At 37.6% G+C, this 25915-nt stretch overlaps 4 protein-coding genes and 1 pseudogene across 5 annotated transcripts; 2 read left to right on the forward strand and 3 right to left on the reverse strand.

Annotated features, from left to right (window-relative positions):
- Positions 1-1773: 1773 nt before the first annotated feature.
- On the reverse strand, positions 1774-7948 carry LOC103404372 (CRM-domain containing factor CFM2, chloroplastic). Of its 2 annotated transcripts, none has more exons than XR_011578123.1 (13): positions 7080-7948; positions 6047-6578; positions 5831-5961; positions 5360-5647; positions 5116-5272; positions 4666-4958; positions 4188-4247; positions 4020-4076; positions 3399-3713; positions 3162-3297; positions 2813-3041; positions 2561-2691; positions 1774-2462 (listed from the first exon to the last, which is right to left on the reverse strand). XR_011578123.1 is itself a non-coding variant. In XM_008343273.4 (13 exons), the coding sequence occupies exons 1-13, from the start codon at positions 7782-7784 to the stop codon at positions 2256-2258; spliced, it is 3276 nt and encodes a 1091-aa protein (XP_008341495.3). In that variant the 5' UTR covers positions 7785-7948; the 3' UTR covers positions 1774-2255. The 2 variants fall into 2 exon arrangements, 1 of the variants encoding a protein (XP_008341495.3); XM_008343273.4 differs by having other exon boundaries at positions 3127-3297.
- Positions 7949-8654: 706 nt separating this feature from the next.
- Positions 8655-11061, reverse strand: LOC103404373 (uncharacterized). Its single transcript, XM_008343274.4, has 6 exons — positions 10810-11061; positions 10029-10064; positions 9386-9587; positions 9211-9283; positions 8975-9092; positions 8655-8893 (listed from the first exon to the last, which is right to left on the reverse strand). The coding sequence occupies exons 1-6, from the start codon at positions 10992-10994 to the stop codon at positions 8854-8856; spliced, it is 654 nt and encodes a 217-aa protein (XP_008341496.3). The 5' UTR covers positions 10995-11061; the 3' UTR covers positions 8655-8853.
- A 2350-nt stretch (positions 11062-13411) lies between these two features.
- LOC103404374 (uncharacterized) lies at positions 13412-14404 on the forward strand. Its single transcript, XM_070817057.1, has one exon. It carries the CDS (start codon positions 13412-13414, stop codon positions 14402-14404), a length of 993 nt encoding a protein of 330 aa, XP_070673158.1.
- A 4807-nt stretch (positions 14405-19211) lies between these two features.
- LOC103431917 (metalloendoproteinase 2-MMP-like) lies at positions 19212-20155 on the forward strand (annotated as a pseudogene).
- Positions 20156-22309: 2154 nt separating this feature from the next.
- Positions 22310-25508, reverse strand: LOC103404375 (protein NRT1/ PTR FAMILY 5.9). The gene is made up of 4 exons (XM_008343276.4): positions 25047-25508; positions 24732-24949; positions 23481-23995; positions 22310-23194 (listed from the first exon to the last, which is right to left on the reverse strand). Exons 1-4 carry the CDS (start codon positions 25096-25098, stop codon positions 22348-22350), a joined length of 1632 nt encoding a protein of 543 aa, XP_008341498.3. The 5' UTR covers positions 25099-25508; the 3' UTR covers positions 22310-22347.
- Between the last annotated feature and the right edge of the window lie 407 nt (positions 25509-25915).

Consider the following 25915-nt stretch of genomic DNA (forward strand, 5'->3'; position numbering starts at 1 on the left):
ATTAAGTATATGGGTGTAGTCAACAAAATGTGAGGGATTAATAAAACAAGCCTTTAATTTTTAACTTTTAGTCTTCGTTTGAACTTTTTTGGTGTAATTTTTTATTTTCACTTTTTAATAAATTGAAACTAAAAATAGTAATCAAATGATTTTTTTTATTAAAAATTAAATAAAAACAAAATGATTATCAAATGACGTCTAATAATTTATCTTCCTTATTAGCAATTGAATTTTTCGAAATACTTAGAGACCATTCGATAACTATTTTGTTTTTACTTTTTTTTGCTTCTACATCTATCTTCCACCATTATTCCTCCACTCTTATACCTCATCCCCTCCTCCAATCTAACACAAAATAAAAATAAAAAACTAAATAATTATCAAACCAGTACTGAGAGAGGATATTTTTTTTGTTTTCGATATTTTAGTCAAAATAGTCTCTGAGATTGTCATAACTCATCACTTTGGTCCCTAAGATTTGAAATTGATAGAAGTGGTCCATGAGTTTGTCCACCGTCAATTATTTTGGTCATTATGTAGAAAATCTCTGTTGAATAAGAATCAAAATAATAAAAATATCCTCAATTTAATAAACAATGGGCAAAAATAATTTTGATAAAATTTGGGGGCATTTTTGTCATTTTGCTTATTTAGCTTAAATTTTTCATGAAATGACCAAAATAATTGAGGGTAAACAAACTTAAGAACTAATTCCATCGATTTGAAATCTCAAGGACCAAAGTAAAAAAATGATGTTAATCTCCCAGTCGTTTTAGCTAAAAAGCCTTCGTTTTTTTTGGTACAAATTATGGAACAAGAGAAATTAAAGGAAAATGGAATTGGAACTGGAATCTCTGCTTCCCACCGTTGGATTCGGATCCGAGTAGGGTCACCTGGATGTCATATTAGCCTAGGCTGATCCAAAAGCTAAAAAGCAAAAGTTGGATGAAAATATCACTAATATTTGATTATTATCCTCTTTCCTCATCCTCCGGACGGACGGGTGGACCATTTGAAACCACGTAATTTTGACTTTGGCTACGTAACATTATTTATTCAACGTCGACAGAGAAACAAAGTTACAAAGGACAAGATTGTCTGCCCTTCATTTTTGATGCCCTCTTCGTGTTTTTCTGTTTTGTGTGGATAAGGTTAAACCACGTTAACATTTTATATTATTTTTTTATAGATATAATAAGATAAAAATAAATAGTAATATAAAATGTTGACGTGATTTAACTGTGACCATACAAACAGAAGGGCATGAAGAGAACACCGAAAGTAAAGGGCAAACAATCCTTGTCCAATTACAAAACGCATGCTTCGGCAATGCCGGATGGGGCTTGCAATGTCGTGTCATTCTCTAAAGGCTCCTGTGCTCCACACAAGCTGAAATCGAGAAAATGACTTACACGTGCGACAAAAATTTGTTCGATACGAGTAACGTCTTGGGTTAGTAATGCAACGTCATTCTCCTATATGGCGATATAAGATGCGAACATCGCAACCCTGGCGTCCCTGTTTTATGCAAAGTTTTTCAAGTTCGAGAACCCAAGATCATAATGTGTTCCTTTCTCAGCCATAATCGTTCAAATACAAAAGTCAACAGCGCATTTGACACCACCACCAACTCTATTTTACTCTCCCAACCGAGCTCGGTTGTGAGTTGGCACAAAAAGAAAATAATTAGCTTACTCGACCTGCACTCTACGTAGACTTGGTAATTTTTAAAGTCAACACTATTACAATGTACACACAAGATCATTTCATACATTTACTTTTAACCTTTTTTCTTTTCTCTTTATTCCTAAAAAAAAAAATCAAAATTTGATGAATGTTTATATATGTTTCGAAAATTCACAGATACAGAGGATGGCTTCTGAGCTTACAATTTGACTAAACCTAATCAGAACCTCAACTCAACCAGCTCTCTGGACTTCCAGCGTTAAACTTCCGGTCATTGGATGTCAAGTGTCGACAGAATGCCTGCATTTCTCTTCTTGCAGCACTAAATCAATCTATGTACGGAGGTTGTTAACCATTCCAAAGTTATCATCTCCACAATTCCTCGAATTTGATATGCCAAAAGAGGTAAGAACAGAGGAGTTTCGGAGTCTAATCACGCTCTTAAGACGATCATGGGCTTCGGTGATTGCTACGTAGACGGTGTGTGTAGGTGCAAGCTTTCTACCGTAGGCAATGATCGAGGGATAGATGATCCAGCGGTACCTTCTGGCACAAGCTAAGATTCCAACCTAAGCAGCTGCATCTTCGCCCTCGCGAGGTTTAAAACCGCACTCGAGTCTTATTGCCGCCAGGAGTTCGGGAGACACGGCACCCTGAGAAGAAGCAATTTTCCCTGTGTTACTTCCATTACGGCGAGGATTGTCTCCTGCGCCCCAGCCCCGGTAAAGTATAACTTTGCTAGGCTCCTGGGAGACTAAAACCGCACCCGTTGCTTGCTATGAGAGAGGCAAAAAGAGAGAGATCAGCAATTTATAATGTAAGCAAAGAAAAACGAGGGTGATAAGAGAAATAGGAGGAACTTGGGCGTGCACACCTCCAGTTTGAAAACAACTTCCCTGACCGAAGTTCCTTTTGCTCTGCCTTTGACGTTCACTATGGCAAGAGGGTGCTTCTCAAAGTGTGCCTTGATTGTTTTAGCAACACCAGTTACAATGTTGCTCCTTCCTAAAAGGTGATAAGAGAAGCTAAGTACTTAAAGTTTCTTACCAAGTAAACAACCGTTTTAGCAAATTATAGATGAACACGAAGAGGTAAACCGGAAAACATAAATTGGTTATAAAATTACCAACTGCTATCACAGGGCGGTTTTTCATCTTGAGGGCTTGTTTTCGCAGAAGAAGCCTCTCATTGTTGGAAAGATGAACCGCCTTTGAGGGCCTCTCATTAAAATTCTTTCTTACCAGTACTGGGACTGATGGTTCTGATTCACTATTGCCAGGTCTGCGTGATGAGTCCCTGGCCTCATTATCACGACGATGTTTGACCACAGTCGCTGAACTGCTCAAACGGTTTGTCTGAAACCACATAAATCATACAACATAAGAAGTTTCCAACCTAGAATATAAACATGCATAGAAATTCATGATAATTGATATTTACCGAGAAAGATTTAGAGACGGGTGGCTCAGCTTTACCATTTTCATCCTCACCCCAGATCGAAGAGAAAGTAAGGACTTTATCCTGTTGTGTGGCTACTTGACCATTTACTACAGTGCCCGTTCTATCTTCCAATTTCATGGGAGTCGCATGACCTTCTTGTTTGTTTCTAGCCTTAACAAATACAATGTACACTGTTTCAGATACCGCTCTTCCAAGCTGCAGAAGATAATAAGGAGGTACCAAATATAAACATGCATAGATGTAGATATTACCAGAACATCTTCAGGACAACATGTAGATGGGAAGCCTTCAACTTCTCCATTTATATCCTTGAGCGAACTTGCACGACTTTCATATGTAACTGGTTCATTTGAAGATCCTGTCTCAACTGTACTAGTTTCATCCTCTTCATTTGTAACTGATTCATTTGAAGATCCTGGCTCAACTCTCCCAGATTCATCCTCGTCACAGGTCGGAGAGAAACTCGTCATATTGTCTTGTTGCGTGGCTAATTGACTGTTCACAACAGGTGCCACTCCATCATTCAAACTTATGGGAATCACATGAGCTTCCTGTTTGTCTCTAGCCTTGAATGATACAAAATGCACTATTTCAGACCATACTTCGGAAGAAGGTACTAAGGAGGTAGTAAATATTTAAATAGACTGAAAACATCTGACAAATTAGCGTAGTCTTTACTATTTAGATTGACATTCACTTCATGACAAGCAGGTTTTATAGAATGAGAGAGAACCAAAGTAAATTCAATATCTGATCTCAAACGTTATTCGGACTTTACAACGTTTGCCTATTCAAAACTATTAACTTTAGCTCAGTTTATTACTTAATTTGGTTTGAAGCCCATAGAAGTATATAAACATGAGATAGCTCACCAATTGAGTTCTTGATTCATTAACCGAGTGCGTATTGTCTGATTCCTTGTCTTCATCCTATTTCAAGAAAAACATAGCACAATTTGCCTCACTTTGAACGGGAACAAAGGACATAGAATTTTGATAGAAACTGATAAAACAGAATTATAAATACCCAGGACAACTCACCAACTGAAGCTTTAATTCAGCTATATTTTCGTTAAGCTTTAAAACATGAAGTTTCAAAGACTGCATGTCAAAGCAGGAAACAAACAAAAAGGAATCAGATGATGAAGTAGATATGACAATGGCGAAATTTTAAAACGGAAAATAGACAAATTAGTTTAGTTATAAATAAAATAAAATAAACAAAGTAGAATGAGCCAAGATCCTTGAATAAGGGATTCCATAGCAGTGAAACTAGGTGTATACTTTATTAACAAATTTCCAACCAAAAGCACCTTTATCATCAGGTTTCAGGGGAGATGACTTTGTACGTTAAAAGTACTTGATAGTATATGATGGAATAAGATCACTATGTCATTAATCCAGTCTCTTTGAACTAGGCAGATTCCTTTTCCAAATGCAGCGTTTTGGGTCGCAGGATGCTGGTTGGTAATGACAAATAGCTTAAATGCACGGGAGCAGATAGAAAATCCAATTTTACCTCACGACGCTGTGCCTCAATAGAACGTTTCATTGCTTCTCTTTTAGTCAGAAGTGTCTGAGGTCTCAAAGAAGCAGGCCTGCTATAATTTTTTCCGCGATACACAATAATTGCATAACCCTTACTCACTCTCTCCACTGCCACTAGTATCCCACCACTTTCTGCCTCTAAGGTTTGTGCTACTTGGTGAACAGTTTCGATACTTTTCTCATTAGATATTATCTTAACGAGTTCCCTATACTTCCAATGAAGATGCATGTTTTCAATTGTTCCATCAAATACTCCTCGCCTACCTGAGCATTAAAATATAAGACTTGTTAAAACCACTTCTAAAGGAACTAGATATTTAGATAGATTTCCATTATGACCTATGATTTAATTCAAAAGAACAAAATAATCAGGTAACAAGTATCAACTAGTGAGTTCAAGAGAGAGTAGATGGCAACTCACCCATCAGTAGGAAAGGCTTCATTCTCAAGCCAACCTTCCTTAGCATATATCTTTCTTCTTTAGTAATACCTTCTTTATCTATTTCTGGTTGTTGGGGGGTCGCTGCGTTCTCCAGATCTGCTAGAAGTTTTTCTGCCTTTACTCTCTTTTCTAAAGCCTGTTGATTACAGATATGCCATTTGTAACACACAAAACAGCCAAAGCAGAGAATTCACCTAACTGAAGCATCTCAATGAAACCATACCATGGACAATTTAATGCTCGTCCTATCGACAGCTGCCTCAGTAGACTTTAGCTTTCTTGCGGATGGAAGCCCCATTTTATGATCATTGATCCAGCCATGTTTATTTTCTGGCTCAGTCCTGGGTTCAAGATCCTGTCTAGTTGGAACTGAGGTACTACGCTCTACACGTATTGCATGCCTCCTCCGTTCTTCTATTGCAGATGAAACTGCAGGTGGCAGAAAATCCTTTCCCCTATACAAAACTATAAATTCCCTGTCCCGAGCAAGCAGAGTTCCTCCAGTCAGCCTCTGCAACAGAGTACATTTAATCAAAAGTAGCAATCGTCACAAAGTCTTGCAACATGAATGTATGATAATTAAAGAAGAAGTCCCTATCCAAATCAATTTAAATGTAAATCGACTGGACAAGCAGTTTATTTTAGTTATAATAGAAAGGTAAGACTGAAGAGAAATTCCTAGATTATCTTCAACCTTTAGCTCTTCAGCCATCATCTCGCTGTTAGTGTTCTGTACCCCTCTTTTAACAGCTATTTTGGCAATCTCACATTTTTCCCAGAGTTTGACAATGGAAGCGGCCAAACCCTGAAGATTTCTGTTTCTGCCTGTAAACAAGAAAAAAATTAAAAAATTATAGTAAATAAACACTGGCCAGAAAACAAGAGTTATAAAAGCATAAACCAAACTCACCCAATGCAAAATGACATGGTAAGGGTCGACCGAGTCTTCTTATTGTGGTCATTTCATCATCTGTTAGTTTAGAGTTCAGACCATAGGGAAGAAGGCGGAAAGGTTTCCTGTATCCAGGAACAATGGCTGGTAGAAGGTCAGCATCAATGGGAAGAGGTTCACAACCCCACCAATCAGTAAACCGCGGCCCCAGTCCCTCTAACATGCTGTCATTTTCTTCTGAAAGTTGTGCCTCGCCTGGAAGTTGAAACCGAACTCTACCTGGCAAACCAACACCTTGTACTAACGCTGGTTGAGCTCGTTCATAGCTTGTACTTGGTACTATAGCAGAGTTTACATCATTTTTGCTGGATGTACCACTCTCATTTCCTCCATCATTGATGTGTGTATCAGGTAGTGCAATAGAGTTAGCCTCACTCATTGAATCTTTGCGAACATTGTCACGCAAAAAGTATGGATACTTATAGTTCACCCCTCTATACAAAATTATCTTACTTCCAGCCCTCCAGGCAACCAGCCCTCCAGTTTTTCTCTGAGAATGTCAGGACAAAGGATATTACCAACCTGTTAATCCAACCAGAGTGTTGCTTTTGTACTAGATTATGTGTTCATTTGGAATTGATTTTAAAATAACTAAATCCGCTTTTAGAGAAAATGTTTTTGGGTTCAAAAATTACTTGAAGTGCTTTTTGCAACTTCAAGTGCTTTTACAGGATTCACTTGCATTTTACTAAAGATTGGTTCCAAAAATAATTTCACCAAAAGCGCCAGTCAAAAAACGTAAAAGTGTTTATGGGTCATAGAAAGTGCTTCTGGGAAAGCACTCCTTTGAAAGCACTACGAAGTGCCTTTCCAAGAAAGTGTTTCTAATTAAAGCACTTCTAGTAAAAGCACTTATGACCAGGAAGAGCAAGCAGTCCCAAATGGGCAATGTCAAGTGACTCAAATCGATAGCGAGTATAAACAATCATTGCACAAGTCAAAAACAAAAACATTGATTGATTCAAATAACTAGTGAAAATTGAAGCCTAACCTCCAACAAGTCATGAGTCCTCTTCATGTTCAACCTACACAAATCCTCACACACAATCTTCACAACCTCCGACCGCCGCCAGTTCTCGTGAATCCCATTCACAATCCCTTCAGTAATCCCAGCCTTCCCAATCTTCAGCTTCTTCCTCAGCCCAAGCCCAACCGTCGTCAGCCGCCTCAACTCACCCTTCCCCAAGCTCAGCTCCGCCAATGTCGGAACCCTCCCCTCCCCCTTCCCCTTCCTCTCCTCCCTCTCTAATTCCTTCTGCTTCTTCACCTCCCGCCTCAACTCATGAAACCTCGCAATCGCTCCGCCGGTGCCCGGTTCTGGGACCGGGTTCTCGGGCGTGCTCCAGCTTGCATCGAGCGTGTGCCCGACCCGGTACTTGGGCAATTTCTCCGGAATCGGAACAAAGATTTCGCCGGCGGACTTCTTATCGGGTTGCCGGTCGGGATTTTGGGTGCTCTCGGTGAACCCGAGGCTTCGGAGCTTCTCGGCGATTCTCTGAATGGCAGACTTGGGCGCAAGTGTTTTGGTGTCGGCGGCGGAGCTCCGAATTGTGAATTTAGAGGATTTAGGATTTTGGGAGGGGAGGGTTCTGGGAAAGGAAAAGAAGGGAGAGAGTGATGGGTGGTCGGTTATGGTTTTTGGCGGGAAGCGATAAGTGGTAAGGTGAGTTGCAGAGAGACTCATCGGCGGCGACATTTCATTGCTCAGCTCTCCGACGGCTGCAGGGCATCAAGTTTCAAGCGGGTGAACGTTTTCGAGCCAATTGTTAACGACTATCTATCTCTATCCTCAAATCACGTGACTCGCGCGTGAAATCCCGCGAAAGGGAAAGAATTGAGACCGTCCGATGGAAAAAGAATGAATCTGCAATCGAGATCATGATTGATTAAAATCCAAAAATAATCCAATAGATTTTTCAGTCTGAAGGTAATACGGTCCGATACATTAAGAATAAAAATATAATTGATTGAAATTTTTTTGTTTTAAGTTTCCAACCAATTGTATTATGATACTTGGTAAATTAGGTCATATTTCAGCATTGCAAAATTTCTCCCTAAATCAAAGCCATATCAACAATTATTCCAATAATTTCATTTACTATCTAACATATGGACGATTGCACAAACATATGTTTCATGCTTATTTGAGTAATCGCAGTGAGATTGACAGATATTACGGTAAGAATAGCTAGGATTTTCTAAAAGAGAGATCATTCGTTTAATTAGAAACTAGCCTTCATGCACGTGCGTGCATTTTTTGAATCACGACATGTTACGCGCGACTTACATGTTTTAAATGTATTATTATGCACGTGCGAAAGACCTTTTCTATAATCGGTGAGCGCGTGCAAATGACATTTTTTGAATGCAACTTACACGTTTTAAATGTATTATTATGTGCATGTGAAATACCATTTTTATAACTATCATTATACGCCTCTTAAGATATTTTGAACGTGTTTAAAAATAGAAAAAATAATATTTAATAAATAGCTTATTGAATCATATTATTACTAATCCATTGTGAGGTACTAATTAAAAAAAAAAAAAAACTGTACAAGAAGAATTAATGATTAAAAAACACTATTTATATAACGAAAATACCCCTGCATTATTTAGGAATGCGCATTTGTGTGAACGATTTACAGAACTTACATGGATGATTATATATAATTACAATTGTCTCCTGTGATTTACAACAGAGTTATTATGCACAATTCGAATGCAGATCCATCCAGCTCATAAACATACAAGAGGAATTACATTTAGATCACGAGTAATCCTCGAATCCAGACGTTCTCTGTCCTGTAGATTGCAGAGATTTGTTTTCAGTAAGTCGAAAAGCAAACATTAGCTATTGTTAACGAGATATGCTTTAACACTCACGTTTTGGGATGAAGGTACTGATCGACCGTGAGAGGTTTTGGACCGCCAAACCAATCGATCAGAAAGATATGCTCGATGTCTAATTTGAAGAACTGGAAGTTGTGACCCTTGGGCCAGTCTGTTAACCATCCAGCAAAAACAAAAACCACTTAATTAGCTGAGCAAGAGATGAAACGAAAAACTGAAATTTCGAAAGAACTGCAGGTGGTGTGTGATATTTGTGTGTTTAGTATTACCCTTCATCTCCGGATGCTTTGTGAACAAGGCACTTATAGCAAATTCTGTTTCTTTGGGATCCGCAAGCTTCAGCTGAAAAAAATATCATGCATCCGAGGTTAGCGATAATTAATGCGATTTATCCTCCTCCTCGGAATAGTATGGATGATAAATAAATTCTCTGATGCAACTCACCTTCCCGTTAAGTGTAAGCTTTGCACAAGTGGGATTCTCTGGGTCCGTCTTGCCACAGGTTCCAACAGGATGCTCGCTAATTGTCAACGAAGCTCTTGGATCTTTCAGTGCATTTCTTGCAGTCGGATCAAGAGTTGTCAAGTAGAAGTAAGGGATACCACTGCCTTTTCCAGGTTCTCCATCGCTAAATGAAACCACATTCCTGCATCATATTTTCAAATTACTTTATCCGAGAGACTTCATAGGCGTTGTAGTGGCGTATAGGTTTCATTAACCACTTGAGATCGATGCAAGAGTTTGAGGCAAACATAGAGCATGATTGGGAGGAAAGGCATAACAAATGGATATATTCAAACGAGAATCACAGAGCGAAGAGAGCTGCATTATGCATTACGCACACACTATCCTACCGGTGGTAATTTTCATCTTACTGGAAACTTGTTCTTCCTATAGGGCACAAGTACTAAACAAAGAAGGGAAGCTAAACATTAGGAGTGTATGTCCTGCCATGAACGAACCCTGCAAAACATTTTGCTTTTCCCTAAACTTGTACTTACGAGGGCGGACACTAGACATAAATACTAGAATTCAGTAGTATATCTAACGCGGTAATATATATAACAAAAAAAAAAAGAAGTCTTACCCGAAGGGTGCTCCTTCCAATTCACTTGAGATAGTACTGTGAAAGAAACAAAAATCACAAGTAAGCATCAAATGTCTAAGCTTCCAAACACAAATAATATTTATTACAAAAACTAAGTTGATATTTCTCAAGGAGCACTTGGGATTTTAATGAAAATATCAACTACTTTCTAATGAAAACACTTCTAACATAGGGCTCGTTTGGAACTGCTTTTAAAATAGCAGAAAGCGTTTTTTGTGAGAATGTTTTTAGAACCAATCTTTAGGAAAAATGCATGTGAATCCTGCAAAAGCACTTGAAATGCTTCCTACAAGAATCACATGACTGGAACCCAGAAACTACTTTTGGAGCTCAAAAACATTTCTGGCTTTCGGTCATTTTAAACTGAATTCTAACGAGTTTATAAACACTTATGAACTAAAGTTCTTCTTACATAAGTAATCATTAACGACCCCAACAAGCGCTTCCGTAACCAGAAGCACGTTTAATTCTTACTGTCGCTAAAAGCACTTTCTAACAACCAATTTACAAGCAAGTAAAGATTCTACAACACCCAAACATGTTTGAATTTCATCACAAACACACGAGCTTCGAAATCAGATCTCCAATTTGACCAATAAGAACCAAATTAAAATCACACTAATTTGGTTCTCTAATCATTAAACATAATCATAGCCAAAAATCCCCCAAATTAACCGAAAGCAATCTTCCCACGACAGTAAAAAGTAAAAAATACCAACAGAAACAACACGAAATTACAAGAAAGTAAAGAGATTCTTACTTCAAGACGCCCCAGGAATTCTGAGCGACCAACCAGCGAGCAGTGGCGGCAGCATTTTCCGGGTCGGGTTTCTTCAGCAAGAGAACCCGCCCATCCACAGGCAGTTGGATACCCGACGGTAGAGAAACCAAGTAGACTGCGAACACGAAGTGAACAAGCCCTTTGATCATCGTCGTCGTCGTCATCGGACTCTGTCTGTTTTTTGTCGTGGTCTTTGTGCAGAGAGAGGGAAAGAAGGAGATGAGCGTAATACTGTACGGGCATGTGCATTTTATACCCGTAATCTTACGGGCTGACCGACCGCCAACGGACATGGATCCCCTCCGGATCCATTGGTCCTAATTCACTAAATCCCGTAATCCGGACCTTTGAAATTTGATCAAACGGTTACAAACAGAGTCCATTTTAAAGTTATAATAACTTTAGTTATTGGATCAAATTTCAAGTCCGGATTACGAAATTTGGTGGATTAGGACCAATGGATCCGGAGAGGATCCATGTCCACCCCCAACTACCGGTTGTCAGAGCTCCCCATACAGGGAGGTCATATCCTCTGCAAGCGGGTGTAGGATAACGGATATAACCGCCGGTCTCTCTTTTTCTTCGTTTCTGTTTTGGTCAAAATTTCTTATTTTCCTCATAAACAATATAGATAGGTTTGAAAAACTGACCATGTTTGTTGTTTTGATGTTATACTTGTTATCTTAACAGGTTGTGTTGTGTTGAACTTATTATCTAAATGAGTCTTAATAGGTAACCTAATAACGACTCGAAATGTTAACCGGTCGTGTCGTTTCATGTCGAGTTAACGAGTTATGCAAAATATTGTTATGCTTAATGTCTAGGTCTGATAAACGGTATTTTATCGAGTTCTTAACAAGTGACTCGATAATGACCCTATACGTTAATGGATTTTAACGGACTACCCGTTAATGACCTGAAACTCGTTATTTTTATGGCATTTCATTTTACATCAGATAACTAATTGTGTAAGAAATTGCCAGCTCTAAATATAGATGCAAATAAATCTTCAAATTTATTAAAAAAATGAGATGTCTTAAGAAATGTTCTAAAAAATGAATTAAAAAAAGTGAAAAATGTTGAAAATACTGGTGGGTTAATGAATGTCCACAGTAATATTGAAAACATTGGTAGATTTTTCAATGTCCACACTATGATATTGACTTGGGAAATAAAGAATGATCGTATTGTCAAAATGTGTGTGTTGTAAATTTCTATGTATAATTAATACGTTTGTTTAGAGTTGCTCTATAAATAGAGCTCTCCGTATGTTTTCAAGATACATTGAGAAAAATGAAAGATAAATAACATCATTATCTATCCCTCCATCTTTTATTTGTCATCCCCTTGTGTTATAATTACAATGTGATATTTTACACCTGCTTCGCTCTTGTCACTAGTAAATGTTATCTCTCTAACTTTTACTTATTTATAACAAAAAACTAAAATTAAGAAAAAAAGTTGCAAAGATGACTGAAGAGTTTGCATGCACTTGATTGTAGCCTCTTCCTGGCCCGTGAGCGGGTCCCCCAGCATGGGTTTGGGCCTTATACGTTATCACTTTAATTCTGAATAATGTCTCTATCAACCTTATCCGGCCCACGTTTTTTCCCATCTGGCTTTTTTTTTTTTTCGTTCTTATTCACTTTATTTTTTGAGAAATTCACATCAATTGTCCACTTGGAGCTTATACAACACTAACAAGTCACTAGTCACAGGACCCACAACCATAAGCATGTCAAATAATCAGAGAGACGGGTCACTTGTTCACTCCTAAGTCCTAACATCACCAGTATCATCCCAGATTAAAGACTTATTGATAGGTGTTGACTTCAAGGGAAGAGATCCCCGTATTTTTATAAAAATGAGGATTAATTGTTGGAGTTCATACCACATCAAACTTTAACGATTTGAACCGTCTATTTTTCAAATTGCACCTCATAGATCATCCTTGTAAAATATTAGCCAAATCAGAAATGTTTAAGACATCTAATTAAGTTCAAAGAAATTAACGAATACTTTGTTATATAAAAAACAATGAAATTTTATCTTGATCATTAAATAGGCAAATAGTTTCGGATTGAATTAAATTTTTGTAAGGATGATATATAAATCGAGACTTAAAAAATAAACAGTTCGAATCGTTGAAGTTCGACGTGAAGTGAATGCCACACCTAATCCAAAAAAATGGAAATCCTTCTGATTAAGGGGCTGTTTCTTAATTTTCCCATCTGAGACATATATTCAACAAAACGTACAAATATTAGTTGAGTTTAGAATGGGCCAAGAAACAACAAATCAAGAAGCCCATAAGTGCACTTCAGAACTGGACTTGCCGCAAAACAGTCCAACCGAAATAGTCCAACCGAAAGGTCACTCCTCCGAGAATTGTCGCAGGAAACAACATCATCGATTAAACAATTCCGAAAGAGTCCGACATGTCGACGCACGCCAGCAACACCAACCACCCGACCGCCACAGAAATCCGAACCCTCCGTTGGAATTGATGCCCCTCAACATCTCTGCGCTGAGAAGGTAAAACAAAAAAAACAAAAAAAACACCAAGCCGAAGATCAAGCACATGGGTTTTCTCACATTCGCCGCCGCAGGCGGCGGCCTGATCTTGATGGGCTCGTACGAAGCCATTTCCTCCTCAATCCGAAACCCAGATTCAGATTCATCTCCGCCGTCGCCGCCTCAACCTCCGATTCGTCCCCCGATGGCGCAGTCGCAAGCGAAAACCCAGTCTCGGTTGTCGTCGATTTATTACCTGGCCGCCGCCGTTGTTTCGTTGCTGTTCATCTTGAACTCTTTGGTTTCGTTCTTCGACGCGCTGGACTCAGCGGACCCAGTCGGCTCGGCTATGCAATTGCAAGTGCTGGCGATCGCGTCGCTGTTCTTGCTCTACGCAGTTACGGGCCTTGTGGTAAATTTCACGAATTCAACTCTACCTTGTTCGTTGCTTAGTTTGGTCGGTCTTTTCGCTTTCGTTGAAGAATTTTTAATGTTTTACATGCAAAGAAAGGACACTTTCGGAATCGAAAATCGGTACTTTGATCTGCTGCTTGTGCCAATTGCTGTGTGTATATTTTCTACAATGCTTGAATTCAACAACCCCAAATCGAATTATCCGAAATTGGCTCGTGGGGTTGGCTTGGTTCTGCAAGGAATGTGGTTTCTGCAAATGGGCATTTCTTTGTACACCAACTTCATGGCGCACGGATGCTCGTTGCACGAAAAGAGTAGAGGGAATTACACTGTGAAGTGCAAGGGGCACCCTGAGTATCACAGGGCTAGAGCCATCGTCACGCTTCAGTTTAACTGCCATCTTGCTTTTGTGGTGGTTGTGGTTGTGGGAGTGTACTCGATTATTGCCAGGAAGCGTGGCGGATTTCGGGGTGATGTTCCGCACTATAAGCCGCTTGGCGCAGAGATACATCAGTTTGATAATCAGAGCCAATTTACTTTGGATTCTGATGATGGCGATGATGAGGTTAAAGAGGAGGGGAATTCGGCAATGCAGAAAGCCGGCGAAGTGGAATTGGGTGTCAACGGCTATGGTTCTCATAAGTAAGGTATATCTTACCAAATCTTGATATGCTGAATGTAGAACTTCATTTTTTGCACCCTTAGAATTCAGAAGCGAGTAGGGATTTGGAAAATGATGTAGCAGTTCTTCAATCTTTGATCTCAAACGGCATTAAGTTTCATAAATCTTTTCTAAATTGAGATCGTGAAAGTGAATCGATGTCTGGTTTTTTATTAAGCGTTCCAAGTTTCATTAGTTTTGTAAGATGTTAAGCAATATGGATGGCCAATTTCATTTTCTTCAGTAGTTACGTTGGTTAATTCGATTTCGCTGCTGAGTTCAGTTGCATCTTATGTACTTTCTCTTGGAATCGACGTAAGTTCTTCGTACGAAGGACATATAGGAATATTTGTTATTATATAAGTAGTATTGTTGGTGTTTGAGCTGCAAGATTGCACAGGACCAGGTTCAGTATTTAACTTTAATGGTTAGCTAACAAGTTTCCGAATTGCGGATTCAGAAGGACCTTACGAAACTCCACCTTTTTGTTTGGTTTTCTTCAATTTCCTGGATTTTCTTCATGACTTCTTGCCTACTCTACTCTGTAATCGGAGTAGCGTAAACATGGTTGGGTTTGGTAGTCCATTCCGTATGGATCTACGAAGGCAAATTTTCGCCGAGACGATGTTAAGTCATTCATGCTTTGTGCCCCTATATAACAGATTATGATTCTCTTCCCTCCTCTTTCCATCCTGTTCATCCATGTACATCCCCTCCTCTCACTCTCTATTTCGTCTTTCCCTTTCTATAAAAATTTAATATAAGATGTTGAAGTAGCTTAATCGTGACCGTTTACATAGGAGGAGAGGGAAAGGGAGGGAAAAAAAGAGGGGTGAGAATCCTTCTTCCTATATAATGAACACTAACCAAACTTGCATAAGGGTACAGTCAATGTGTTACTTGTTTTGTGGTTGTACAACAGAAACAAACAAGGTATGAGGTACTCTTCTGTACCTATCTGCGTTGAATACTTGAAAGCTGCAAGTTCCCAGAAAAGTGGCAAATTGAAGCCATTCCCACCGTTTGTTTCTTACTAACCAGAAAACAAAATTGGCTCAAATGAATATAAATTAATAAATTAAATGTTAAACTTGTCAAATCTCAAATTATTCTTGTCATAAAAAAAATGTTATTGACACTGCAAAAATAATATTTTGCTGCTAAACTTTCTTTAATTAGAAGAAAAAAAAAGTATTGTGAGGAATGTAGAATGATGTTTTTAGAGTGCTAATAACAGTTAAAAAAATGTCAACATTAATTATTGGCAACATTGAGAACAAACATGACATAACTATATGTTGTCGGCACTTGTTTTTATAACTATCACGCGGTGGTCTAGTGGTTAGAGCGAATTTCAGGTCTGGATATCACTGGGCTCATCTTGGGTTCGATTCCTTGTGCTACGGAAACACACGATGGTAGCTCAGCTGGTCCCTTTTTTTCATTAAAAAAAAATTGGTCTTTTTAAAAATGATTATTTTAGGTAATTTTAGAAATCTGATGTGGTTACACCTGCATGTCACGCATGAACATATTCCAAATTCAAGTGCATGGATTTGTCAAAAAGAAAATTGAATGGATTTGTAAGAAATGTGCCCAAAACGACGTTTTAACTCGCACCCAAAATCATCTCTGATCTCTAATTGAGAAATTGGAAGACGCATTAGAAATGTTTAAAGAGAAATGCTAAGGAGATTCTTGTAAAGTGGCACTTTTTATGGACTCTCTTTCATTTTACAGTTTAAAGTCAATTCTTGTGTTAACATTATAAAATATTACGGAAAAATATGAGGTGACAAAAAATCCATAAAGAGTCTCACTTTAAAAAAAATATCATCTTTCTCTTCCATTGTGGTACTTATATGCCTTATTCTCATAGAGTGCATGACCCTTCGCCTTTTGAGTTTAGGCCATCTCCAACCGATGGCTCGTTTTAGCCCTCTGGCCTTCCAAGATCCTCCAAGATATTAATATTTTAATGAACAGTACATGATCATATTTGCCTCCGTCTCCAACCGAGGGTCAGAGAGCTAGAATGCTCGTTTTAGCCCTGTCACAAAAAACCGTCTCCAACCGAGGGCCATAAGGCCAAACATAATTTATTATTTAAAAATTACAACTTAAAATAAAATGAAACAAATTTTGTGAAATAGAAGTTATAGGAAAAAATGGTATTTAAAAAAAAAAGAAGTTATAGAAAAATTTTGTAAATAAAAAATAATAATAAAACTGTAAAAAAAAAAAAAATCAAATGCAACGGCTAATCAGCTAGCCGTTGCATTTGAATTATTTCTTAAGAAATCTTGTCAGTTATAACCGATAGGAATACATTTATATTATTTAGTATAAATGTATTACTGTCGGTTAACCGACATTAATACATTTATATTAAGTAATAGTATTCCTATCAGCTATAACCGATATAAATAACAAAACATTAAAAAAAAATGGCCAGCCCTGGTCTAGCTGCATGCAGCCAGCCTTCCAGCCCTCTCCGATTCCGTGAGGCCCTCCCAGATTTCAGAGTCCTCTGGCCTAGCCCTCGGTTGGAGACGGTGTTCGGGCTATTTTCGACCCTCTAGTCCTCTGGACCTTTCGGTTGGAGATGGTCTTGCATGTGGACATTCTACTCCAAAATAGTTGATACCTTTTATTTTTTATTTATTTATTTTAAAGGTTAGATCTTGCTCTAGTCTTCCATCAATCAGTCTCCCAGAATGATTAGTTTAATACCTAACTCAATCTTGATTTAATTGGCAATTAATTAACGAGAGTTTTATCATTAATTATAACTCTACAATTTTGTTATAGTAATATACGTATTACTATATCACTTCCAATTTCATTGATATTTGTCTATTACCTACTGAGTTTTTCCCCCAACATATACAAATTACCAATGAGATTCTTCTAACTTCGTGGACGTAGCTCAATTTATGGTGACCTACGTACATGTTGTATCTACTTCTGTACTGTTATCTTTTTACATATCACATCAATTAATGACCGGATCATCCTCGCTAAGGTCACTACACCACACTTTACGTTGACTCAAAGATCCACCAGATTTTGTGCATCAACAAATACTTTTTAAGAAATATGTGGATGTCTAGCCTTCTATTTGTTGAACGTGTTAACTTTGATGTTTAAGGAACACAACTATATTATGCAACGATCATGTTCTGCTGAACAACTTTCCCAATTCCTAATTCAGTAGTAAATCTTTGTGAAACTCCACTGCATCAAATGTATAGTCAATTTGTTTTGTATTTACAGTCAATTATATATATATCCTGCAATATCCCAAGAAAAAATTATGCATGGAAAACCCAAGTCATTTCCACCATTTGTTTCTTATTAAACGGCAAACAAAAGGGCAACTTGAATATGATAAGTTAATTACGATAATGTATGAATTTATATTGTCAACTGATTTAATGATGGATGTTCAATTTTGTATGACATAGGAGTAGGTTGTCTTACATGTGAAACTCAATGACCGCACATGCTCCAAGTCATCCAACTTGTATTGGCCATGTATTAAGCTTGAAAAATCTCCACACAAGAGAGGGTGTGTCTTAAAGAAATTTTATAACATATGAGTTATGAATATAATGAAGGATGACAGATTGCTTCAAGACACGTGTAAATACAAATCTTTCATACTCTATTTACCCCATATGTAGTGTGCAGAGGGGATATACGAATATGCTTGTTACAATTGATATACATATTTGTTTTCTTTTGCTTTTAATATCTTATGTCTTGTACAATGTCTAGGATTGAATTGATTGGAATAGAATTGTCACTAAACTTGTCAATCTATGTTGAAAGAAAATTAGACAGCTAAGTAAAAACCTTGTCCAAGTGTTTAGGTTAAAAATGTATTAGTCCTCCGCCCATTCTACTATTTTTTTTTAAATTATGAAGGAAATTATTCTTCCTTTAATTTGAACAAAATATAAAAATTAGTATCCATTTCTTCGTAGCTAGCAATTCATCCAACCAAAGCATATCCTAAACGCCAACCCCAAACTTCATACCACCGTAAACCAAAGAAACTCTATTTCATTTAAATCTTCTATTTTGCCACAATTTCTAGGAGAGTTTTTTTCACTGTGATTGGAACACTGGGCGGTGCGCCATATGTCGCGATGCAAGTTGAGAGAATTTTTTTTCAAGTGTCATTTCACTTGTATAATGACATATGACAATACGTACCTTCATTTTTTCTATAATACTTCCATAAACTTGATCAGAAAACCCTAATTTGCTGCATATGTGGGCGGTCTTTTCTCTCTCATGCCTTGAGGTTAAATATATCCATAGGGTAGTATGCTAGGGAAACAAAATTTTGTAAACTAAAGGATGTGAATGTTGATGTGTTTGGATTATTAGTTAAGTGTTAATTAATGTGCATATTTACTATTACTGACACATCATTTAATTTGCAAATTTAGTTTAAAAATATGATCTCCCTACCATTATCCTTATTGATATTAATATGTTCTCTAGTTATAATTTAGGTCTCACCTTCCGACAATCTCTCTTTGTAGTGACTAGTTTTATACGTATCCAATAAAAATAAGTCTCCAAATTTTGTTCCTCGGATTTTTTTTTCCATGGTCATCATCTCGAACCTCAAGACTTAGGCACGGTCAAAGTCATGATCATATAGCTATGACACCCCAGCTCAATCTCAATTTCGACATTAATAATGAGGACTTATGGGTGCTCATTAGACCTATAAATAGACCTCCAAATGCAAAGCTTTTGCAACATCCTGAATCTGCTTAATCATAAGTTTTTTACTAGTATAATCAATGGCATCACAAAACACCCTTTCTCTCTTCACAGTCACTCTCCTCGTCCTCCTTTCTCTCCTCTCCCATGCAACATCGTCAGAAACACACAACCGAAAAACTCCACCATTCGAGTTCCTTAACCATCTCAATGGTTGTCACAAGGGTGACAAAGTCCAAGGCATCCAAAACCTATAAAAAGCACCTTGAAATTTTTGGATATTTGAATAGCTATTTCGATAATGATGACTTCGACGACATCTTAGAGTCGGCGATCAAAACCTACCAAGTCAATTACCACCTCAAGGCCACCGGAACATTGGATGCCAAAACAGTGTCGAGAATGACGATGCCACGGTGTGGTGTCCCAGATATCATTAATGGTACCACCTCCATGCGACCTGGAAATAACCTCATCACCGTGGCGGAGACATGGTTCGACTCATACAGTTGCTCATTTTTCTTTCTTCTCCGGAAACCCTAAATGGCCTTCGTATAGTACCGACTCACCTATGCTTTTGATCAAAGCACCCCAGCTGAGGCTCAGGCCGCAGTTGCACGAGCTTTTGCAACATGGGCAGGAAACACACACTTCTCGTTCAGTCAAGCCCAAAGCTACGAAAACGCGGATCTGAAGATCAGTTTTGGCAGGGGAGATCATGGAGATGGGGCCCCATTTGACGGCCGAGGTGGGACTCTTGCTCATGCATTTCCACCAAACCAATGGGAGATTCCACTACAGCCGTGGGCTGTGGGGGCTGTGGAGGGTGCTTATGACTTGGAAACCGTGGCTTTGCATGAAATCGGGCATCTGCTTGGGCTAGGACATAGCTCTGTTGAAGGAGCTGTCATGTCTTCCGGTGTTCGTACTGGATTTACCCAAAGTTTGCATGCGGATGATATTCAAGGAATTAAAGCTTTATGTAACACCTGATGATCAGATAATCAAAAGTACTAGAGGATAAATAATTAAAGTTCAGCAAAAGTCAACTTTTCATACCTATTCTTTTCTTTATCGGATAATTAAGGTGCCTTATCTGGAGTGTACTGAGATATGCAATACATTCTTGCATCAATAAAGTTGTAATAGCATATATATATACATACATATATATATATGCTGAAAATTTGATTTCTTTTTCAAAGTTATGAGTTTTCTTTTTATATATTTTAATGTTTGAACGTTTTAATATCTTTTTATTTTTTTAGTAAACCATAGATTTGTTATGGTTTAAAGAATAAATCAGTATTGAATTTGTCATTTACCCGATTTGAACTTAAGATGTGTCACTTACAAGTGTAGTGAAATATCCTAGACCGTAGCAACTTTGATGATTAAGTTGAAAGATTATATAAGAGCAGGTTCAATATTTTACTTTTGTGTTATTTCCATTTTACTACCCAAACCATGGATGCAAACTGTAAAGCGTAATTGGTCCTAAACTAGATGAAGCCAGCCCACACATGTAGATATAAATTTTAAAACAAAAAAAAAATGATAATACAGAAGAGGAGATACGAATGTGGTATAAAAAATGTAGTGAAAGTAGTATTTTTGGTCAAATGCCAATTTCAACGCGCAGAATCCCTTCTCTCTCGAGATGCGCGCATTCCTACAAAGTTTGCACACTTGAAATTCAAAAATGTTACTCTTATCATATTTTTCATATGACATTTTTATCATCTTTCTAATAGAGATGGTACCCGCATGCATTGAAGGGGCCTACCCATGTTAGAAATGTGGTAGAAGTGTTATATGAAAAATGTGATAAGTATAGTATTAATCCGTGAAATTAAATTCAAAATAACTAATACACAGGAGATATACATGCCGCCATGCAAATAATTTTCGTCTCAGTTTTAACAGAAAAAGCTATTGTGACCAAAATTGCAAAAGTAAGCACACAATAGGACTTAAAGATGCCAAAACTGAAATAAGAACACTAGCTAGAGCAGAAAATTGCTCAAATTACAGAGACCAAAGTGTAATTTGGCATATATATATATATATATATATATATATATATATTTTTTTTTTTTTTTTTCTTTTGCTATCGAAGCATCAGTTAGTGTTAGGCTTTTAATATCTTAGGTTTATTTAGTGTTTAGGATTGAATTGAATTGGACTTAAGCCGTTTAGTGCAGAAATATATCAGTTTGATAATCAAAGGCAATTTACTTTGGATTTTGATGATGGGGATGATGAGATTAAAGAGGAGGGGAATTTGGCGATGCCGATAGCCGGCGAAGTGGAATTGGGTGTCAACAGCTATGGTTCTCATAAGTGAGGTATATCTTACCAAATTTTGATATGTTGAATGTAGAACTCCATTTTTTTTTACCCTTTTTATTTATAAGCGAGTTGGAAGACATTAATGTGGTCGTCGGAGGTTAAGATGATGATTACCATGACTAGGCAATTGTAATCGAAGTAATCAGGCGGACATGGTAACATAGTGGTACTATAGGTGGCGATCATGGTGCATGGTCGTGTCGGTGCGTGGCGGTGAAAAGATGGTCGTGGGAGGTTGTGGTACAGTGATGAAAAGTATGACAAGGTGGTGGTAGAAGAAGTGATAGGATGGTGGCGGTGTCAATAGTAATGGTGGCGGTATTAGGTGATGGTGATGGTAAATAATAAAGAAATAAAAGTTGTACCAGTATGCATAATATTAAGAGTTAAATGATTAAAGAATAAAGATTATGATATTCAACCATTTTTGTTCATTGATTATTGGATCTATTGCATTACTTAAGACACCCCTTCTCAAAAGTCTTTTTCTGACTGAGGAAGAAAAAGCACTTCTCAGAAGTTCCAACTACTCTTCCTTGTAGCTCTAACATTGAAACAATTTGATGAGTTTGTAATATATACATACATACATACATACATACATATATATATATATTGAGGATAGTGAAGGAAATAAGAAAAACTAATTGAAACCTAATCAAAAGAAAATAAAATCTTATCCCACAAAACAAGTTTTAAATTGTCGCACATAGTGTGTGGATTGTATGTAGTAGTTTATTGAAGTTTGAATGAAACAATATCATTGACACAAAACTAAATAACAAAACGAGAAAATTTTCATCTGAACAAAATCAATTACTCAAACAAAAGCTTTATTTACAGGTTTCATTTTCCAAATCCAGATCCTTCTTACTTGTGTAAAACGTAGACAAAATTACATAAAACACAAAGCTAAGTGCACTTAGTGATGCCAAGAACCAGTAGTATTTGTCAAGCCTAGCTTCACCCATGTCATCAGAGAACCAGCTCTGCCTTCCTTCTGAACTTGTAACTGCTTCAACTGTTGCAATCAAAAAGGTACTCAGGTAACTTCCCACCCCAAAAACACTAGTGTACAATGCAAAGGCCATTGTTCTCATTCTTCCCGGAACTTCAGAGTAAAAAAACTCTTGCATTCCAACAACGGTGAAAATGTCTGAAATGCCCAAAAGAATGTACTGTGGCAGCAGCCAGAAGATGCTTAACGGCACAGTCTCGGATTGAGATCCCCGCATTTCCATTTCCCTGCTGATCTTGAGCCTTTTTGTTTCCACAACCGCTGCAATGGCCATTGCTATGACCGAAACGAACATTCCAATCCCCATCCGTTGCATCACGCTGATACCCTTTTCGCTACATGTAACCAGACGCGTAATCGGGATCATTATTTTGTCATACAGAGGCATCAGGAGGATTATGGAAAGTGTAATAGCACTTTGCAGAGTTGCTGGTGGAATCTTGAAGTTGCTTCCAATGTTCCTCTTCATTGTCATGCCTTGTTTGGTGAAAAATGTTGGAGGCTGTTGGAAAATTACCGCAAACATCAAAAGCATAATCCATATTGGCAGAAGCCTCAAAAGCACTTTTGCATTTTCAATCACGTAGAAGCGGCTTTTGGGATTCTCAACCAAGCTCGCTGTGCTGCTAATATTTTGATGGCAAAGCGGTTTCTCTTGAAGCCTATATAATATAAAACCAGCAAAAACTTATAGCATTAGCAGCATATTTCATGCACGGTAATTGTAATTTGTAAGGAGATATGATTTTGACCGCACTCCCGTTTTCTGCTTATGCACTTTGTCATATGATTCTGTCCCTTGATTTACCTTCAATTTATTCCATCCAACGACTAGAAAAAAGAGGAATGCATGGGAGAAAAATGGAGTGTGGAAATCATGCCTATAATTGTAAACTGGACTCTTAAACTTTAAAAAAAAAGTTTTATTTTAGAAATTTGTTAACTTACTCTAGCTCAGTAACATTAGTTTCATTTGGTAATGTGATTCTGCATTTCATTAGCTTTAATGCAGCTGCCTTGATGGTTTGAGCTATGTTGAAAACAGGCTTATAATCCATGGCCTGATCATTCTCTCTATATGTATAGATTCGGCTTCCACAGGAAAATACCACGATGGATATAACCATCGATATCATGGGGATGGCGAAACCTAGAATCCAACCAAAAGTGTCTTGAATGTAGGACATGAGAGTGACACCCATGAGGCTGCCACTGCAAACACCAAAATACCACCACTGAAAAAACACACTCTTTTTGTTAGATTTTTGGTCATCTTTGCTGCTAGGGAGTTCCTCTTCACTGTCCAGTTGGTCTGCTCCAAATGCTTGTAGAGATGGGTTGTATCCACCTTGACCAACAGAAATCAAATACAGAGACCAAAACAGAAATGATGAATTGGAACTTGTTTTGTTTGCAGCAGATGATGCCCGGGTGAATGCTGTTGATGTCAATGCCACAAGCCCCTAAAAGCAAAACCATATATAAAAGAGCTTATAGTTGCACCTTTCCTATGCATTAGAGCCAAAATTTCTCGTAAATCAAATTGAAAGTCGAGAGGCCAAACCAGAAAAATGTCGTAAGTGTTAAGAACGGTAGTAGTTTGAAGGTTTTACCACAAAAGATCTCGATGCAGTTAATAATAGCAAACTCACTAGTGATAACTTATATATTATTAATAGTACACGCACTAGTTATATATTGTATTCTATTTAATTTGCAATGTGCGACTTTATATTCTTCAACCGTACATTTTGAGGCATTGGTCATAATCTCCACTATGTTCTAATAGAAAGAAGATTAGTGCACATGACTCGGACTCCATTTTAATCTGTCATCAACAATATCTTGATGAAAAAATTCAAAAAAAAAAAAAAAACATAATCTCTGGTGAGCATTTAAATTTTTAGTAAAAGAGCCATACTAAAAACAAGTGCAGGAAGTCTTTTGTTTTTTTTCCTATTTATTAATGATGTCCTACAATCAAGACAATTGGCCTAAATTTGCTTGAACCATTTCATAGAAGTTCGTTGATATTAAGAGCCAAATAAGAAAGTAAATGTATATGTTAGTTAGATTAGTTGATCAGTGCAGTGTACACACCTTCTTGAACTCGAATTTGAATTTCGCTTTCAGTAAATTAGAGCAGATAACCCTTTGTTAAAAAAAAAAGGGAAGGAAACAAAGTGAATGTGTACTTACTGCAACATAGAGGAAAGAAGAGGCCAAGATGGTGGGATATCTGTCCCAGTAAGAGTCAACAAGGGGTGCAACTAAGAGTGGGAGCATGGATGTGAACCCACACCAACTGTTCACCGTCTTGGCCGCCGCAGAGTTGCTCATTTGTACCACATCGGTTAAATAAGTAACTAAATTCGATGCCACTCCTTTGTACGCAAATCTCTCCATCCCAGCAATCACTATAATTATGAATAATAAACAGACAAAAATTAACCCATGTGCCTGGTAAAACTCATATCATGAGGTAATTATTGGGCCTAGGGTATGATTAATTACCTATCAGCAGAATGCAAGAGTTGCCGAATCTTTTTCCTCCTGATCCAGCCATGATGTTCCAAAATTATATCAAAGGATGACTGCTCGTGGTCCCTTTAAGATATAACCTCCATTGCGATCCAAGCTACCAGAAAATTGAGCTATAGCCACCGAGCTCGGATTTAGGGTTTATGGGGGAATCAGAGAAGAAGGAAACCTGTAATTAAGCCACAAGAGCTCTCCTATGAATCTTTCATCATCTGGAGATTACTATATGCTGCTACTGTTGTTTTCATATTCCCACCAAGAAACAATAATGCAAACTTCATCATCATTGGCGATACTTTTCCATCCTTTTCCAGACACTTGTGAAAATGTTGTGTATATATAATGGTATACACTCGGCAAATCACTAAGCTCTCCAACAACGCTCGCACTAATTTATAAGGGAATGGAAAGAGATAGCAAAGTTAAACGGATACCACTTTATTTTTTTTCAGTTTTGGGTATATATAATGGTGTCATCATGCGACAAATAAGCCCCATATGTCAGTCTCTGAATGTTCACTGTTTGATATCCCACTGAATATATCTGGATGTGCCACATAATGGAACACGTGGATCCTTTGACACGTGGGATGGGCCAGCCCTCCTGCTTTGTGTTCAATGTGATGCGAATCATGTGATACATGGACGATTCCCAAGGTTATTCCAAGTTCCAACAAGGTAATTATGTAAATGTAAACCATATAGAGTTGGTGGATGATAAATAAATAGGATACTTTCAAGCAAGTAAATTTTAAGACGATGTGCAAATGGAGATGTAAAATTAAAGGGTAAATTACATAGTAGCTCTTCAGGTTTAAGGTTTATTATAACATCATATAATA

The sequence above is a fragment of the Malus domestica genome, chromosome 17 (assembly GCF_042453785.1).
Source record: "Malus domestica chromosome 17, GDT2T_hap1".
Classification (NCBI taxonomy): domain Eukaryota; kingdom Viridiplantae; phylum Streptophyta; class Magnoliopsida; order Rosales; family Rosaceae; genus Malus; species Malus domestica.

Coding starts and splice junctions, on each gene's coding strand:
- LOC103404372 (XM_008343273.4), bottom strand. CDS start 7,784: ATGTCGCCGCCGATGAGTCTCTCTGCAACTCACCTTACCACTTATCGC. Junction 5,962..6,046: donor ACCATGTCATTTTGCATTGG/GTGAGTTTGGTT, acceptor TCTTGTTTACAG/GCAGAAACAGAAATCTTCAG. Junction 3,298..3,398: donor GTTGTCCTGAAGATGTTCTG/GTAATATCTACA, acceptor GTATTTGTTAAG/GCTAGAAACAAACAAGAAGG.
- LOC103404373 (XM_008343274.4), bottom strand. CDS start 10,994: ATGACGACGACGACGATGATCAAAGGGCTTGTTCACTTCGTGTTCGCA. Junction 9,588..10,028: donor TTGGAAGGAGCACCCTTCGG/GTAAGACTTCTT, acceptor AATATGATGCAG/GAATGTGGTTTCATTTAGCG. Junction 9,093..9,210: donor AAAGCATCCGGAGATGAAGG/GTAATACTAAAC, acceptor GATGGTTAACAG/ACTGGCCCAAGGGTCACAAC.
- LOC103404374 (XM_070817057.1), top strand. CDS start 13,412: ATGGGTTTTCTCACATTCGCCGCCGCAGGCGGCGGCCTGATCTTGATG.
- LOC103404375 (XM_008343276.4), bottom strand. CDS start 25,098: ATGGCTGGATCAGGAGGAAAAAGATTCGGCAACTCTTGCATTCTGCTG. Junction 24,950..25,046: donor CTCTTGCATTCTGCTGATAG/GTAATTAATCAT, acceptor TCATAATTATAG/TGATTGCTGGGATGGAGAGA. Junction 23,996..24,731: donor CTTCTTTCCTCTATGTTGCA/GTAAGTACACAT, acceptor TTTTGCTTTTAG/GGGCTTGTGGCATTGACATC.